This window comes from Protopterus annectens, chromosome 16.part0, assembly GCF_019279795.1.
Source record: "Protopterus annectens isolate FY-2018-M chromosome 16.part0, PAN1.0, whole genome shotgun sequence".
Classification (NCBI taxonomy): domain Eukaryota; kingdom Metazoa; phylum Chordata; order Ceratodontiformes; family Protopteridae; genus Protopterus; species Protopterus annectens.
In genome coordinates, this window is record NC_056750.1 from 225577292 (window position 1) to 225596801 (window position 19510).

The following is a 19510-nucleotide window of genomic DNA, read 5'->3' on the forward strand; positions in this document are numbered from 1 at the left end:
CTTTGGAATCTTTGGCAATTTTATTTTCATAACTAGCTTTGAAGGATTTTATAAGGGATCTCAGCTTCTTACTAAGGCTGGTGAGGGAGGTTTTTGCATCTTGGGATTTTCCTCTTTTCTGCACCAGTTTCTTCCTTTTGTTGTAAAGTTTGTTTATGGCAGGAGACCACCAGATTGGCTTCCTTTTTTGGAGGAGAGCATCTTGGTTCTATTTGGGATAGCACGATTCATGCATGAGAAGATGTGCTCAAACAGTGCCTTAGTGTAGGATTCAGCAGTCGAACTTTCAGTTCCCGTCTGCATGGGTGTCATGAAACTTGTCACTTCTGACTTGAGTAGCATGAAGATGGCTTTGGAGAAGTTTTTTATGGAGGTTTCCTTAGTGGGGGGTGGGGGTAGGATATGGATTTTAAGGGTGATTAGCTTATGGTCAGACCTGACCAACGAGGGGGTGACCGTAGGTGTGGAGCATCGATTTCCCATGTTGGTAATGACCAGGTCTAGGTTATTGGAGCCCCTGGTGGGACTGTGGATTAGTTGATCCAGGGCATTGGAATTTATGAATTCCAAGAACCATTGGGCAAAGGTGTTGGTACACTAGTAGTTTTCCCAGTTAATGGCAGGGTAGTTGAAATCACCCAGTATTAGGGTGTTTGGTTGTATCTTAATATTTTCCAGTATGTTTAGAAAGGTGTAGTGAGAATCTTGGGGCATGGTGGGGGATCTGTAGCAAGCTACAATTTGAATTGCAGTCTTACCTAGTGTTAGTTGCACCTGGAGAATTTCAGATGCATTGTGTTGGGAATCTAGCCTGGTGGTGTGAATATCCTTGGTGAATATGGACACTCCTCCACCTTTAGTGTTTCAGTCCTGGTTTGGTGGCCAAAAATTGTGGTAAGAGTTGTAGCCTGGTATTGCAGGGGTGCTCTCTGGAGCCTTGAACCAGGTCTCAGTTACTGCACAGATATCGATGTTCTCCATTTTTAGCAGTGCCTCAAGAGAGTGCATTTTGAGGTTTAGACTTCTAGCATTGAGTAGCATTACCTTCATAATTTGCATGCTTGCACCTGTTACGGTGGTAGCTTTGTCCTTTGAACTTTGCCTAAAAAAGGCACTATAGGGGTGGCAAGAACCTTAGCCGGTAACCTGAATCCCAGGGGTGACAGGTGCAGACCATCTCAGGCAAAGCATCGTGATCTGTCGATCATGTCGTCCCGAATAGACAGATACTGGATCCCCTATGAATGACACCAAAAGCTTAGCCAATAGTTGAAGTCAATCATTTTGTCCTTATATTGTGGTATCATTCTGGGTGAAGGCAGGATGCTACTCAGGGCTAGGGTCATACCTGTCTGGGCCAGATGATCCGAGAGCTCTTCCATATCTCTTTTCATGTAGTCTAGGGAGGTACATCTCAAGTCATTCACTCCAATATGGACAATGACAGAGTCATATTTGTACTTGTTGTGGAGTGACTTGAGTGCATGCATTATGTGGCAGATCCTGGCACCCAACAGGCAGCTGACTGTAATTTTCTCCTTGTTCAGCCTGGTGAGTGGGACATCAGTGTACCAGACTATAGAGTCACCTATGACTTAAGTGTTAGGTATGTTGTCTTGCCTTAGGGGCTGTTGCTGGGTGGCACACTGGTGTTGTGAGCTATGTGACACTTTGGTTGTGATTGGTGTTTGTTTGCATTTCAACTTCGGAGGTCCTTGTTGCTTGGGCCGGTTACAGTTAAGGGCCTCTGCATATGTGGATTTAATGTTGCTATGTCTGGGTGTTGGTGGTGTGGGTTTAGAAGGGCTATGTGTTGCTTGAGGTGTAGTGCGGGTGTTAACCTTCTCCTCTTGACTGTCTAGCACAATCTTGAGTGTCAGGTAGTGTTGGGGGGAGTGAGGACAACAATAATTCTTTGTGATGTCAATTAGACCGGATTACATGTGTCCAATGGACATGTGTGCGAAATGGGCAGCTATGTATGGGGCAAGATTTTCCGTGGGAACAGATTGCCCTTTTTTTTCCAGGTGAGAGTGGGATGTTGGGGAGGTAGTAGGTATATTTGGGGAAGTAGGTTGTGGAGGTTAACAGACAAGACAAACAAGATGCATACAGGGCCGGTATATGACACATGTGGGGGGTAAACACCTTGGATGGGGAGGGGTGTTTGGAAGTCGAAAGTCCATGAGCCCCCAATAGAAATAGTAGGACTGAGGTCCCCACCCATGGGCAGTCACCACTGCACCTTCACGGCCCTAAATGTGACTGCTCTGTGGTCTAGGTAGGAGGGGCAGGCTCACCCTCTAATTGCACCATGCGACCCTCAAGCTGGCATAGCTTGTCTCGATTATCCTTATCAAGCTCACTACACACCATGGCCCGGACCTGACGGCGGGTGACAGATACCTCTCTGCCCCCGGTCCTGGGGGGAGCTGAGCCCCATCCCCTGCGGTGATTCCACCCGAAGGTGGTGCAGGGCTAATGGAGGAGGAGGTCCCAGGCTGTGCTCCAGACATGCTGGTGCCCGGTGCCATGACCAGCTGAGGTGGGATAGGTGGGTCCGCTGGGACCGGCCTTCCCATATGAGCTTTGGTGTTGCAGTTTTAAGAAAAATATCAGTTAGTAATAGACAACAGCATTCAGGATTAGTTATAACAGCATGCATAAGTATTCCCATTAACCCAAGACACCAGATTTACAACAGTTGCAGAGCGAGCAGAACACATGCATATATGGGATAACAGTGGCCATTACAACAGCATGCAGGTTTCATTATGGCAACAGGCCACCAATATGGGAGTATTTTAACATGGCACATGCATAGAACCAAATGTGAATATTTATAAACCAATAGGACATATGTCCCGACAGAAGTTTGGAGTGTACATGTACCCATTGAGGTGTGTAATTAGGTAATTGTAGCACATATGGTGGCGGTGAGAGAGAGAGAGAGGTCCATTAACAAGTAATATATCCCTGTAGTATTCACAACTTTCTTAGTCACTGCAGTGATCTGTCCCTTACATGTATTATTACACTACCACTGTCCTTACTTTGTACAATGGCATGTTTCTAGAATAGTATCTACGTGGACTGTGTCTTACATATAGTCTACACCACTTATCTGTTATAGCTGTTGAGAAAATCACTATTAACACTACCTGACAATTTCTACACATACTCCCAGATTCCATGCTTGTAGACAAGTATATAAGTGAACTGGGTTGTACCTACAGTCAAGGGCACCCGCAGGCAGGTGCAAGGGGGTGCACTTGCACCCCCCTGGAATCGGCTAGATAATTTCAAAAAAAGTTTTTTTTTTACGTGCGTTCTTCTTTAAGAAGAAAGAAGTCCGTGCTAAGAGTCCAGTCGCGGGCGTGCTGACATCATCACTCTCATTTAGACGTTTGTGAGCGGGAACTCACACAGACGGGTTTACAAGTGGGATGATTCGAGTGGGACCTGAAACGAACGGAAGATGGGACCTGAAACGGAATAGCAAGCGGGAGTAAACGGACGGAAGATGGGACACTTTCAGGTGTGTGTGTGTGTGTGTGTGTGTGTGTGTAAAATGCCCCAGGTGTACATGGTGGTCCCAAGTGGCAAGAGCCTGAATTCCCTACCCACCACCATTTGTAAAAATGTTGCAGGATTTTCCCTCATACTTTTTCTGTTCCTCATAAAATCTGTGGTTTCTGCATTTGTGTCCTTGTTGCCTGACAGCTACATGTTCTCTGGTTTTATTCTTGGCTGTCTGGAGTGTTTCTCCCTGGGCCTCTGCTAAAAATTAGCTTTTTTTTTTCAGAGTCAGACTTTCCTGGTTAACAAAAGTAAAAAAAAATGGACACACTTCAATATCAGACTTCATATTTTTCAGAAAGTGCATGGTAACAAAAGCTTTTATTCTAGCAATTTTCTAAGTGTACAAGATGGCTATTTGAAATGTATCCCTGTGTTTGGGACTGTATTCCCCCCATTATTGGCTTCGTCCAGGTTTTGTGCTAGGGTTGAGAGTTATGGTAAGAACTGAATTCACTGAATATGTTTGGGGGCTGTATTCACCCAGAATTGGCTTTGTTTAGGTAGTGTTTGGGACTGTATTCCCCCCCATTATTGGCTTCATCCAGGTTTTGTGCTAGGGTTGAGAGTTATGGTAAGAACTGAATTCACTGAATATGTTTGGGGGCTGTATTCACTCAGTATTGGCTTTGCTCAGGTATTTATTGGCTTCATCCAGGTTTTTTGCTAATGTTGAGAGCTATGGTAAGAACTGATTTCACTGAATATGTTTGGGGGCTATATTCTCCCATTACTGGCTTTGGCCGGGTGTTATTTGCTAAGAGGTTGAGAGCTATGGTGAGAACTGAATTCACTGAATGTTTGGTGGTTGTAGTCACCCATTATTGGCTTTGTTCAGGTATTTTGTGCTAAGAGGTTGACAGCTGTGCTATGGTGAGAACTGAATTCACTAAATGGTAGCTATTTAAGTTTCAGTCTTCCTCTTTCACAAAACAGTTGATTTGGCGTAGTGGTATGTTGCTCTGACTGTTTTGCACGGGGTCCCCTGGGTTCAAGACGTGGCAGTGAAATGTATGGTGGTAACGCAGCATTTTATTCTAGCAACTTTCAAACATTATACAAGCAATGTTTAAAATGTGTCCCTGGTTTTTGGCCCTTTGTCCACCCCCACAATAAATTTTGGCTTTTTCCAGATTTCTTGTGCTGAAAAGTTCAGAGATACAGCTGAGTGTCGAATAGATTTTACAAGGAGCTGAGAGCTGCAGGGGAGCAAAAGTTTAGTGCTGCTTATGTTTAGTCTGCTTGCATTGTTAATAGCACAACAGTAGTGTACTTGCTTTAGATGCTGAAGGCTGTGGGTTCTACTCCCACAGTAGGTAAATGCATTGCTGATGCTGTATTGTGTTGTAAAGGGGGTGGATGCTGCAGTCTTTTTGGCAAAGATACCTAGTAACTATGAACCTGTTAACAGTTTGCTATCCATTCCCTATTGCGGTATTACTAGCTTTTCATTTTTTTATTGCATGCAACAAAAGCAATTTATTCTTCAAGGGTAACAGGCACTTTATTTGTAGATTAAACAATGACATATAAAGTGTTTGCTAGCAGCAACCTTTTTATTAGTTACAAATTTTTGCAATGTGGAGTTTACTACTTCAGAGATTGTGTATATTTTTTACTGATACTGGTGGACTTGAGTAGACTTTTTATGATGGAAATGTTCTGAATTGGGCAGTTTTGTCATTGGTGGATGCTTTTTGTTTCATTGTTTACTGGAAAAATGTTCAAAACAATAAATTTAAAATGCCCTCTAACAACTGTACTGTATTGTACAAGGAATATAATGTAATACAGTCAGGAAGGTGTATCAAAAACACGTGTATGTTATGTTCGAGGGGCCTATGATTTTGAAGACAGCCCAGAGTTAATATTTGCCATTGGCAAAATGTATTTTCTCTGAAAGTGGGTTTCAGTGCTGTTTCAATGCATGTGAGTTTCAAGAGCAGAGAAGTTTTAATGTTAGTCTATTTTCATTGTGAGACTGCATTGCTTTAACAGATATGTATTAGGGTTTGTGCTGTAAAATGCAAAATAAAACTTTCAAATGAAATCCTAAATCATCAGAAGTAAAGCAGTATGCACATTAGTGTTTATGATAAATGGGGCAAAATAACCAAGGAATGGGACATTGGAATGGCTGCAGGGGGGAGGCTCCATTTGACCATGATTTTGTGAGGGGGGGTAGCAAACTCAGACAGCCCCGGTTGAACTATACCTCTCAGTTGTCCATATCTTTGCAGAATGAATAGATATTTGCTGCTTATTTTTGGTTTGTTCCTCAAATTTGTGGTTTTCTAGCAAATCATTTAGGAATGAAGCCATTAAATGACAGACATTGAGTTTCAGATGTCATAACCTTCAGAAAAATGCATGCTAATGCAAGACTGTCTTTAAGTTTATACAAGAGCAATTTTTAGTAGTGTTTGTATGTTCCCCAATATATTTGGCCTTGTTCAGATTTCCTGCATTAAGAGGTTGAGAGGTACGTGCAAATCACTTTGTAGATTAGGAATATCCAAACATCTCAATTGTCCCCAATTCTGGCTCAAAATGTTGCTCTCCCCTAATAATCCCTCCTCCAAAATGGCAATTTTGGAAGAAAATGTGGAGGGTTTACAATTATATATAACTGTAATGATCACTTATAGATTACCTTTATTTCAGAAATGCATGTGGATGCTCTTATTTTGTTAGCTGCTTCAAGTTAACTGTTAATATTAAAAAGGTGTCCCTTTTTTGACAGGTATTTTTGCATCACATTTTAGTCCGTTTTTCATAAAATTGTGGTTTTCTGGCAAATTAGTGGCAAGTCATTAAAGATTGAAGTTAGAAAATAATGGCAGACATTTGAGTTTCAGATTTCATACCCTTCAGAAAATTTGTACTAATGCAAGATCTACCTGTTCTATTTAAGTTATAAGAGCAATATTTAAAAATTGGCCTTATTTTTGGGCTTGTGTCCCACTTCTAGTTCTATGTATGGCTTTCTCCAGATTTCTTGCTCTGAAGTTGAGAGGTATGAGTGTCAGATCGATCACTGTCAGCCAGAGACATTTCAAATTGTGACATACTTATTGCACCCCACTCCCCATTGTAGTGGCTCTGGATGTGTCCATGGAAGGCAAGGAGCAGTTATGCAGTGCAAGTGTGCAGAGTATTCCCCCATCCAAAGTAGATCACAAATACGACCGTGGCTTTTCATCTGTCCTTGATTTTGCAAAATGTTCTGGTTTTCTATCAGATTTTTGTACTGTTGATTTATGCTTCTTATTCAGGAACTGTATGCATGTCACAGTGCCCTGTTACTCTGTTTAAGTAGCCATGGTTTAATGAACATCAGGTAAGCTTGTCGGAGATTGTAAGATGCAAGTAAGCTTTAGTAAGCTTGTCGGACATTGTAAGATGCAAGTAAGCTTTAGTAAGTATATTGTTAAAGAATTACCAGCATTGAAAGCCTTTTCGTTGTTGCCATGCAGAGAATATTTACATGACTAGATAATGTATAAGCCTTGGGTATTGAAATGCATATGACAGTATTTTATTTATTTATTTTATTTGCAGTTGGTTTGCCAGGATAGTCCATTGGGCCAAATGAACCCGTTTTCAATGGAGTCCTGGGGAGAATAGCTCCTAAACTAAGTAGGTTATTAATAGATATACAAATTATACAATTACACAGAAGTTAATCATACAAGAAATAACAATTTGCAAATAATACAACAAAAACTAGAGTGAGTACAATCTAGTGATGAAATTAATAGGTAATACAGACTAAAGGGAAATTTAGCACAAAAGCACTGAGAAATAACATATTTGGAAGCATTTCATGACAATACTGAGGAATAATAACATATTAGGAAGCAATGCACAAAAGTACTGAGAAGTAATAACGTATTAGGGAAGCAATACTTAGGAAGTGTGGCCTAGTATATTCTTTCCGATTATTGTAGGAATAATAATATGTATGAGTTAGGGTGGGTAATTAGGAAAGTTGCAGGAGGAAACAGAGGAAGAAAGAAGATGGAGTTTGCAAGTGTTAGTTATGTGGGGTGGGAGCAAGAGCATTCCCACTGGGATACTAGATGTGAGTGAAGAGATCTTTTAAATATAAAATGGTTGGGGGTGGTGCGAATGGAAGGTGGTAGGGAGTTCCAAAGGCATGCAAGGCCATAAGACAGAAGATTTTTGCCTGGGGGACGAGTTGGTTTATAGACTTCTAATAGATTTTGATTATTGGACCTTAATACTCTAGCAGGAAGGTGCATTTTAAAGGCTGATGAAAGGGAGGGACAAAGGGAGGGGTTGAAAATGAGCTTATGTGCAAGATTTAGTTGAGTATATGTGAGATAACTGGGTAGCTCTAGCCATTTTAGTTTTGGAGAGACGAACAGTGGTAGGTGGAGGACTTCTGGTTTGTAGTGAACTTCGCAATTTTGTTGTAGCAAGAGGAAAGTTGTGTTTTAGAGAGGTCTGTAGATTAGTTAGGAGTGGAGCTCCATAGAGAAGGAGGGATAAGAAATGAGGTAGAGAGGGTGATTTTGGTAGCAGGTGTAAGGTAATGATTTTGTCGGTAAAGCATACCTAGTTTTTGATGGGTTTTCTTGATATTTAAATGTAGGTGGGAGTTGAATTTGAGCTGGTTATCAATTTGGACCCCAAGTAACTTGGTCTCGGACACCAGTTCCAGGGGTAGATTATTTTGTCTAGAGATGTGGAATGTGTTTATATTGAAAGAAGTTGCCTTAGAGGGGTGAATAACATTAATTTGGTTTTAGAGGCATTGAGTGCTAGGTGATTCCTTTTCATCCATTGCTCAGTTGTTGTAAAAGCATCTTGAGTCAGTTTTAGGAGGGAGGGGATAGAGGTGGCAGCGCAGATAATAGCAGAATCATCGGCATATTGGATGATGTCTGAGAATGGGATAGAGTTGCGGAAATCATTTATAAATATATTGAAGAGAAGGGGACCCAGTATAGAGCCCTGGGGTACCCCAGTAGGAGTATTTAGAAATGAGGAGGTGGCCTTTTTCCATTTGACTGCTTGACATCTGTTAGATAAGTAGCTGGAGAACCAGTTCAAGGAGGAGGGAGATAAGTTAAGTTTAGAAAGTTTAGTTAGTAGCAGGCTGTGAGAGTGTGTCAAAGGCCTTAGAGAGGTAGAGTAGTAGGGTAGAAACAATTTGGCCAGAGTCGCAGGCTTTATTTACAGTTTCAAGGAAGGAGAGGAGGGCGGTCATAGTGCTATGATGTGGTCTGAATCCATGTGCGGGAGTTAGTAGATGATTATCTAAGAGATGTGGAAGGAGTTGTAGTTGGATACACTTTTCTAGGAGTTTAGAGATGGGGGACAGAATAGCGATGGGCGGAAATTAGTAACATTGTTGTTGTTGCCACCTTTATGTAGAGGTATGATAAAGGCCCTTTTCCAGACATGGGGTACTATACATTCTTGGATAGAGCGGTTGATTAAAATGCTAATAGGGTAGCGATTGCTTCAGCAGCTTTGCTAAGAAAGTAAGAAGGGATGTTATCAGGAGCATTGGTGCATGGCTTCAGTTTCATAAGGAGTTTCTTTATAGTAGAAGTGGGTACAGGTTTAAATGAGAAAAAGGAGTGTGAAGAGGAGAATTAGGGGCAGATGAAGCTGATGAAGTAGTAGGAGTAGGAGGAGTGGAGGGATGGGAGTTAGTAGATGGGAATGAGGAAGTAGTAGCAGAGTAGGGTAGAGAGATGGTTGGGGATGGTAAGGAGTTTTGGAGAATGTAGTGGTGTTAGAGAAAGATGACGTTAATTTGGAAATGGATTCAATGAAAAGTTAAATTGGGTAGCCAAGTCTTGGTCAGGAGCGTTTGGGTCTGGGGTAGGGGTATCTGGTTTGCTGGGGTTAAGTAGAGTAGAGATACCTTTCCAAAATTTCTGAGGGTTTGATTTTATTATTGTTTTGAAGTGTGGAAAAGTAGTTTTGTCGATTGAAGATTATGAGCTTTTGTAGCTTATTTCGAAGTATTTTATATTCATTGTAATAAAAGGACAGGATTACAGTATTTTAAGAAGCTCATTACATTTTATTGCAGACCAGTGTCTTATAGCAGTGTCTGTGTGTTAGTACACTTGTAGTTGGGTGGCTTTAATGGTATATGGTAAATAAGCATTGCTACCTTACTTAAAAGCCAAGCCCTGCAACAACTAGCTCCACACTGAAGTCAAAACACAATAGCTCTGGTGGGTAAATGTACTCTGTAGTAATCAAAAGGCAAATGTTTAAAATAACTACAGCTTATGTGCAAACGCAATAGGTAGTGATGAAACAATGCTCTGCTAAAATGCTTTAATGCTCCACATTGCTGAGCTGCAGATCAGTTATCACTGGCTACCAGGATTTCACCCACTTCAGCTCAAGCACGGTGCCGTTCAGTGCAACCTTCCCAGAACTAATTCAAGTCTGACCAGAATTATTTGATGTGTGTATAAGAGGGACGTAGCATACCCTCAGCTGTCCAGATTTTACCCCATATTCCTCCTAAAAAGGATTGAAGTTGCTAAATGAGACATTTCAGTTTTAGATGTCATGTCATTTAGAAAATGCATACTAACACAAATCCTGTTACTCTTGCAATTTTCTAAGTTTCTGAGAGCCATATTTATAATCTGTCCCTATTTATTTTAGGCTTTGTCCAGATTTCTTGCACTAAGGTTGAGGCCTTGAGGGGTGTGGTATGTTTGTGAGAGAGAAAGTGAAATGCCCAAGTTAGAGTTAGCAGGTGGAATTTTCAAGTGCATTTTCAAGGAACTGTGAGTTTTAAGGGAAGCTAAGTTCACTGCTGCTCATGCCAAGTCTATTTACAATGTGCAACTGTTTTGTTTAGCAAATGGTATCTCTATTGTGGTATAAAGTTTTAAAGCTATGTTAGTAGCACCACAAGTAGAATACTTGCATCTTAATGTAAAGGCTTGAGGTTCTATTCCTACAGCATATACATTTGTATGCTGCAGTCCTCAGGATGTCCTCCTTTGGATGAGATGCCTAATAACTATGAACCTGTTTTTCAGCTTGTCATCCATTTTCTATTGCAATATACCAGCTTACCATTTTTTTAATTTAACATAGGCAATGTATTCTTTGACGGCAGCAGGCACTGAATTTGTAGATGAAACACTGAAATATACAGTTTTCTAGCAACAACATCTTCATTAGTTTCAGATATCTTTAATGTGGAATTATTCAGATTACTTGCACTTCAGCAGAGACACTCAAACAAGTGTTGCTGTATAATACAAGGGATATAATTCAATTATATATTATAATTAATACAATCAGGTAAATCAAATAACTTTTGCATGGCCCTAACGGTGTGCAAGGAGCCTATTGCTTAAAAACAGTTCAAAGGTAAATAACCTGCCACTGGCCAGATGCATTTTCTTTGAATGTGGGTTTCAATTCTGTTTCATTGAATGTGAGTTTCAAAAGTAGAGAAGCTTTAATGCCAAGTCTGTTTTCATTGTAAGACTATTGCCTTGTTTAGGTTTAGTAAATGTCTCAGTGTTTGGGCTATAATGTTTGAAATAAAAGTTGTAAATACCTATTGCTTGAAAACAGTTCAAAGGTAAATAACCTGCCACTGGCCAGATGCATTTTCTTTGAATGTAGGTTTCAATGCTGTTTCATTGAATGTGAGTTTCAAAAGTAGAGAAGCTTTAATGCCAAGTCTGTTTTCATTGTAAGACTATTGCTTTGTTTAGGTTTAGTAAATGTCTCAGTGTTTGGGCTATAATGTTTGAAATAAAAGTTGTAAATGCCTATTGCTTGAAAACAGTTCAAAGGTAAATAACCTGCCACTGGCCAGATGCATTTTCTTTGAATGTGGGTTTCAATGCTGTTTCATTGAATGTGAGTTTCAAAAGTAGAGAAGCTTTAATGCCAAGTCTGTTTTCATTGTAAGACTATTGCTTTGTTTAGGTTTAGTAAATGTCTCAGTGTTTGGGCTATAATGTTTGAAATAAAAGTTGTAAATTAAATCCAACTGCCTGTAATCATTGTAGAACTAAAGCATAAAACAGTATGCACACAGATTTGAACAGTGTCTACAGTAAATGGGGAGAAATAGCCAAGTAATGGGACACTGGAATGGCTGTGTGGGCGGGGCTTGGGGTGGGTGGACTTGGGCGGGGCTGTGTTGGCAGGGGGTGGGGTGAGCTATGTGGGTGGGGCTCTGGGTTTGCACCCCCCTGCAAAAAATCCTGCGGGCTCCCTTGCCTACAGTCTACACCTCTTACCTGTTGTAGCTGTTGATAAAATCACTGTTAACACTACCTAACAATTTCTACACATACTCCCAAATTCCATGCTTGTAGACAAGTATATAAGTGAACTGTGTTGTGCCTACAGTCTACACCTCTTACCTGGTATAGCTGTTGAGAAAATCACTGTTAATACTACCTGACAATTTCTACACATACTCCCAGATTCCATGCTTGCAGACAAGTATATAAGTGAACTTTGTTGTACCTACTGTCTACACCTCTTACCTGTTAAAGCTGTGGAGAAAATCTTGATTAACACTGCCTGACAAATTCTACACATACTCCCAGATTCCATGTTGATGTTATACACATGCCTAACAAATTGTTACTACACACACTCTGGTCACGGCTTGACAGGATACAGGTGTTAATGTGACATATTTTGAAAATAGCTGTCATACACTTTGCATGAGATGCTACAATGACAGGTTTGTTTTCATATACATTCTCTATGTACAGATCTGACTATCAGTTATATGTCAGTAAAAGCTGCCTACATTTGTTGGATCATCACACTGATATGTCAGGAGAACAGGTTACTGGGCAGCAGATTTGGGCCATTTATCTGGACATGCTGGACAGATCAGAACAGTTGAGCAGTATGACTATGCATACAGCTTACTACCTGAACATTCTGCCACAGTCTGTACAGTTGATGGTTATGATTATGCATACAGCTTTCTATCTGAACATTCTCACAAACTCTATACAGTTGTGGGGTATGATTATGCATACAACTTACTACCACTCCCAGGATTCAAACCCCTGCTGTATGTGGTAAAAATATTACAGTTGACATCACAGCACACTGTGCTATCAGGGAATTGGTGTAAAAAGCACTCCAATGTTTTCTGTGTAAGTCACCCTCAGTTGTACAATATGACTGACCTCTTGGGACTTCCAACATTGTTATACTGAGCTTCCTACACATTTTATCTGCGTTCAACAGTGTGGGTAACATTGCTTAATAAAACTGTGCTATTTATAGAATGCAACACCACAACAACATATGACAGCAGAATGTACACAAGCACTCTGGGGGTTATACTTTTATTCACAAGATATTACACCTTTATTTACACACAACCTATATGACAGTCTTCCTGACATATTGTCTAGTTTATTCAGTACCTCCCATACACAATACATTTTTATACTGGTACAACACTTTCTAGAACTGTTATATTTATTTGTTATGACAGTATATGCTAGATTATTACTAACCTGCCTCTCGATGCAACCTTTGAAGCCTAGCAGCATGGGCTTGCTAGTTCGCAGCCCACTCATCTGCAGCTGTCAGGGAAATACAGTGATATTTAGCCATTACCTATCCATAGTATACACAAGCTAGGCGATCATTATCTACATAGTAGAATAGGTACTTAGTGCTGGGGCATTTGCCATCTGCCTTGATTCTTGGATCCACTTCTCCAAGAGATCCCCCCTCCTCTGCTTCAGGTCAGCATGATGATGCCTGACCTGCTCACCAGTCCAGGGGATACCAGTGGCACTGGTGAGGTCACAGGTGAGACTGTTCCAGGCTTCCGCTTTATACTGAGAGCCCTGGTACTGGCCCTGCAGTAGTCTCTGCTCATGGTGTTTTACCAGGAGCCATACCATGAATCTGGACTCCTAGATGCCCCAGCGCTGCGCTCAAAATCGAGTGCCTTTCTCAACTCCAGCCATTCTGCCTACAGTAGGGAGCTGCAACCAGTTATGGGAAGTATTCACACCTGTGGGGTTTAAATACTCCCAATTTCCCACACTTCCCCATGATTGGACAGTTTTGAAAAGGCTAAGCTATGAGCACACCTACTTACCTAATGTTGGCATTGCTTAAAGGGGTATACCACTGGGCAGATTGAGTTAGCCAACCTACATATTGCTTACACCAAGTAAGCTGAGCTGTGCAATGCTTAACGTTGCTTAATATTTAATTAACATTATATTTTTCCTTTTGGCATTGATTTATTATTTGTTACATGTTATATCTGTGTCTGGTATCTGTGATTCATGTGTAAATACACTGTATGGGGTCCTGGAGACTTCAACACTTTATTACAGTAACACCTCACATCTGGCCTTACTGCAGTACTCCAGTTCACATATTTATGTTATGTAGCAGGTTATACAACATCAACCTGTACATACATTCCTTTCACATGTTCAGTTTGATTTTCCTGTGGTGAGGATTTGTTTGTTGAAATCTCAATCTTATGTAATGCTATGATGGCTTAGTGGTTAACTACAGTGACTGTAATGTGCAGGGTCTTGGATTCGAGCCTTGCAGAGGCAGTTTATTTTGTTGCTGAGCAGAACACGGGCCATTGGATACAGAGTGGTTAAGGCACTTTAAAGCAGTTGTAAGCGAGTGTGTGTGGCGGCAAGCACTGCTAACTTCCGGTTACAGTTTCTTATACTCAGTTAGCTTCTACATTGCTTAATCTGTGTAGGCAGTGCTTACCCAGCGCAAATGCACTTAAACACACTTACTAGTGTTTGCATATGTTTGCTACTGCTTATTTGTGCTTAAACCTGCTTACTAGTGCCTTATTCATTCTGACACTGTTACTTCACATGTGCATTTCCTGCAGTACTCCAGTTCATAAATATGTGTCATTTAGTCGGTATTGCAACAAAAATATTGGTTATAACATGCTTTGCCATGTAAAATAGACTGTGCTGCAGTGGACCTCCAACCGGGAATGCCTACTCGTTAGGCGACTGCTTTGCCCACTACATTATTGCTGTGCTGCTTGACTTGCATATATCTTCCTTGTTATCCTCTTCAGCCTTTTAAGCTGCTTAAACTATAGCTAAGTGATGGGCACACCCGCGCACCTACGGTTACCTGTACTCAGATTTTTAAACATATAAATACATGGGTTTCTTCATTTAATTTCTATGTACTGTTGCTGTTGTACACATGGGGGACTGTTGGTGGGGATATGCAGGCACCTATTAGCAGTCTCGCTCATTTCTTACCACTTTCTGCTGTTCTACATTACAGGGGCATGTTTATTCTGAGAGCTCTGCTCTCAGACACGCCCCCTGCACTCATACACACTCTGTGTAAGCCTAGGAGCTCGGACAGTGCGCCTTCTTATTATGCATGGCGCTCTGCCATCCTGCTCCTAAATGGGCACTTCCGTGCAGGACAAAGCTAGTCCTGCATGGAATTTTAGTAAATCGGAGGGTAGTGTCTACTGCTGAGTTGAAACTGAGAGATAACACAATCGTAAAACATTCTAATTTCAACTTATTTTCTTGAAGTTTTGCAAGTTAACTCTATATGTTCCAGCTTTTACTATTAAAACATACATTTGCACAGGTATATAGTTTATATATATTTCTGTTCTTTTCCAGTAGGGTACACTGTGGACACATCCTTGAAGCTCAGTACTGTACAAACCCTGTTCAACACACACTTCTGTATCAATAGTTTAATATACACATAACATATAGCTGTCTTACATTTGTAAGACAAGCATATGAATCATATTAATAATCATAAATGACATATGATTATTTACAAAATTCCCAATAGCTGGGGTGGCAGTGTCACAACCACAAAACAATGTTTTAGTGAGCCATGTAGGGTTTATTGAATCCTGTGTCATGATTCTTGTCTATAGCTGAATATAAAAACAGAATGTTTTATTGTATGCTGAGCGTGAAAATATTGATCCACAATATAGAAGTATATGACATTTAAAATTTACAATCTTAGGGAAAGGAAATGGATTGGATGGCAACACTGAAAAGTTAAGTTTAATTATGAAGCAATCCCCACCACTGCTGCCACTACATTGGCAGTGTTTTCTGTTTTTCATTTTGTAGTAGTCAGCCTACACATTCCTTTGTTGTTGGTTGTCACTAGCTCATAATATTCCACATACGCAATGTCAGTATCTGCCCTGTAGACTGCAACATGCTTGAAGTGCATTCCTTTACATACCATGCATCTTTATTTTAAAGTCATATGTATTTCTTGCTATACTCCTAATGTTAAAGCTGCTATTAAAATTAAGATTATAGCATGTTTTTTGATGTTTTAGTTTCATAGTCAACTCATTTTTCTCTCTCTCAGGACAACAAAATTATGTTATCGTAGATGTTATCAATAACTTAAGACATCAACGTATTCTGGATAATCATAAGTAATATAATTCTTTAGAAGAGTGACTAATTACTTACATTATGTTTTTTGATCAGATATGTTAATTTTCTAAGTAAGGTAATTCACCTTTGAGATATAGCCGACAACTTGTTTTATTAGGACATAAGTCTCTCCTGTTGCTGTAGTTACCATGGATATTGTAGTAGATTACATATTGATTTCAGCTGGGAGGCATTGTGGCTTCAGTCTGTCATGACATTACAGATGGATTTTCCTGCTTCAAGAAATTTTTCAAGGGGCCAACAAAATTAAATGTAAATATAGCGTACTTTTTGCATCAAAAGTTGTATAAATTGGCATTGTTTGATAAGGAGGTTGCAACTATTTCAAAATATTATTTATACTTGCTATAGAATATACAGCAAAACACTTTAATGATGTGACAGCTATCCAAGGGCAGCACTCTGCTCAGGTTTTTCTTTCGTTCTAAGTTGCAGTGACATTATAGTTCACTGCATTAAGACTAGTGGTGCAGACAGTAAATCCCCCAGCTTAGGGTCAGTGAAATCTCGTATCCCACAGAAAGAAAGAAAGAAAGAAAGAAAGAAAGAAAGAAAGAAAGAAAGAAAGAAAGATGTAATTTCATTAATCAAGTTACACTTCACTTGCAATCATGTTGATTTTTTGATTAAGAGGTTTCAGTGGATTACATGGACACAGCTATGTATGTAACTCTTTTCTTTCTCCAACTTTTATTTAATTAAGACATTTTAATAGAGCCCAGCAGCTACCTCTCATAGGTAAACACTAGGCAATCAGTGAAATGAAGCTATTGTGGCACAATGCATTCTTTATCTGTCAGGGAACTGTCATGTGTCACTGATGTTTTACGCAGTGCTTCCTATATTTTGTATGAGGGACTCTGTTTCTCACACACTGTGAGGACTCAGCACACAGAAGTACACAGCCGCATCAGACAGCTTCAGTTTAGACAGTGTGAGGGGAAACGTTTTGCTGGTTTTGTTTATAACAGCTTCTGCTCTTCCACGAATCCTCGGAGCATAGTTTTCAGGCTTCATGTAATCCTGAAGTAGGAATTCAGGTGGTCCTTGGGAATCTTGGATGTACCAGAACATGTAGTATGCATCTACATTATACGAGCAGTCTAAAGTGATGTTTTCTCCCTCAAAAGCTGCTGACATTCCTGCCTGGTTTACAGAATTGCCAGAAGATTTCTCTGCAAAAAAACAAACAAACAAAAAAAAACCTTTTATACATGCTATAAAAATGAAATAGTCACGTTATTTATTTTCCTGCTAATCAAAAATATAGGATTATCAAATGGTGCATATATAATCAGATTAACTTGCATTATATTTTCTATAACAATAACTAAGTGAGGTTGGTACGTACTGTAAAAAAACAAAATAAAAGTGCAGATGTATATGAAGTTGTGGTACATTGTTTGTCAGGAACTCTGGGACTTAAACCAGAAGCTTTTGCTCATTGAGAGGCTTTCCTGACAAATGAGTTCTCCTGTATGCAGTTCATATATTTTACATTATGTTTCCTGTGAGGTCATTTCCTCCACCACAGCAGAAAGCGTGTGAACCACTGGACTTGCAAAAGTGTGTGTGTGTGTGTGTGTGTGTGTGTGTGTGTGTGTGTGTGTGTGTGTGTGTGTGTGTGTGTGTGTGTGTGTGTGTGTGTGAGTTATTATATACATATGTATGCTTGCAGTGACAGGATACAGCAGTGATGCTCAGAACGGCATATTTCCTTTACACCAATACTTCAGTACATAATATGTAGTCCCATTTCCTCTTCCTGGTTGTAAAGTGATAATCTAATGTTTTAGTCAGATGCAGCTCAATTTGCAGAAGTCTGACAAGTAGGCATTCTGGACATTTAATTATCTAGGACTACAGCTAGAAGAGTAAGATCCAAAATAAGCAGGTCACTGATTTTTTTCAGTCAGATGAGACATCTTTTGAGATAATTTACATTATGTTTTAAGCACCTTCTTTGAAAGTGGCCATACATCAATATTAACCATTTTACCTGAGATGTTCCCATTACACCTCAGAACACATTTTTTCCCTCTGGTATAAAAACCTTACACTCTCTTCTGCATTTGCTGTTATTCCATTTTATTTATCCATCCTTGGAAGTCCTTTTCATTTATTTTGACTTCTTTCATCTTGTGTATGTTTCTCTAGTGCTGTGGTTTTACTCCTATGTTTAATAGAAAGAGTAGTTATATTTCTCAGACATATAATAACTGAATTGTTTGTAATGCATCTTGTTTCAGTTGAAGGCAGATTCTGTAGGATCTGGCAATTTCTGCAAACATATGCAATAGTAGCATATTTTCTTTGTGTTTTACTACAGAAGGTGATACATTTAAATCCGGTAGCTGAATGGAGATTTTTAAGTATTTCCTGCTTAGTTTGCATAGGATTTATTTTGTTCTAGTGCCACCTGTTTTTATCTGGGAGGCAATGCTACACTGAAAACAAAAATAAAACTTCAACTCTGGATCTCTTTCTGAATCAAAAGAGATCAGAAATATATGGTAGACACAAAAGAATATGGCCACCGTACACAATTGCTCTGTTTTCCTTCCTTTCTTAGTTTTGTTCTTTCTTTCTTTCTTTTCTCTTTCTACTTTCCTGTTTCTAACTGTTGATGTAAAATGGACATTTTCATCATAATACAATACTTTCTGTGTAAGGCTTCTTGGCTATTAATAAAAGGTTGCCCATCCACTCTGGTAGCTGAGGTGTCACAGAGTTTACTCTGAGGAAAAATGAACACCAATGATATTCTTTACACACCGTTAAAGGTACTAAGAACATGTCACTCCAGAACAACTGAAGGGAATGTATGTCTAATGCAGGTGAGTGGGTGATGCTTAATGTATGAAGGAAGAATACGCTCCCCTGAGGATAGCGACAAATAAAAATAAAAGAGAAGGAGGAATACTTGTTAAAGGCAAAAAAAAACAAAAGTCACGGGCACAGAAATCAAATCTATAGTAGAAAGAAATGTTAAACGTTCTGTTTATTACAGCAAAACTAGAGTGAGTCTTAAAAATAGTCATCAGGCTAGAAGATGACACAAGTAAATCAAGAAGGCTATTAGGCTAATGCAGCACAGAGTCATGAAGTGTCAAAAACAGAAGTAATAAGTTAAATAGGTCATTTGGTGATTTGTAAAAAATAAAATAAATTTCCAGGATGCTACGTCTACTTCTCAGAATAGACACCTAGAACTTGGTCAAGCTTGCAGAACTTACTTTATTCTACAGCCACGCATTTCTGACAAAAGCTACAAATACCAAGATATCTTGTTTAATCTTTGTTGGTTTTACATTCTCAGAGCATATATTTCTCCACTGCCTATAATATCTGGTACCTGAAATTTTGAAACTGCAGGCATTAATCTAACTTTTGATAGTTTTTGGGTTAGTGCACGCTTATTAAAAGTTATTCCTTATTCATTTAATGAT

General features: G+C 39.6%; 1 gene segment (V, D, J or C); it reads right to left on the reverse strand.

Annotated features, from left to right (window-relative positions):
• Positions 1-16729: 16729 nt before the first annotated feature.
• Positions 16730-17520, reverse strand: LOC122790423. The segment is given in 2 exon segments: positions 16730-17236; positions 17413-17520. Coding segments are annotated over 2 exon segments (357 nt in total).
• Between the last annotated feature and the right edge of the window lie 1990 nt (positions 17521-19510).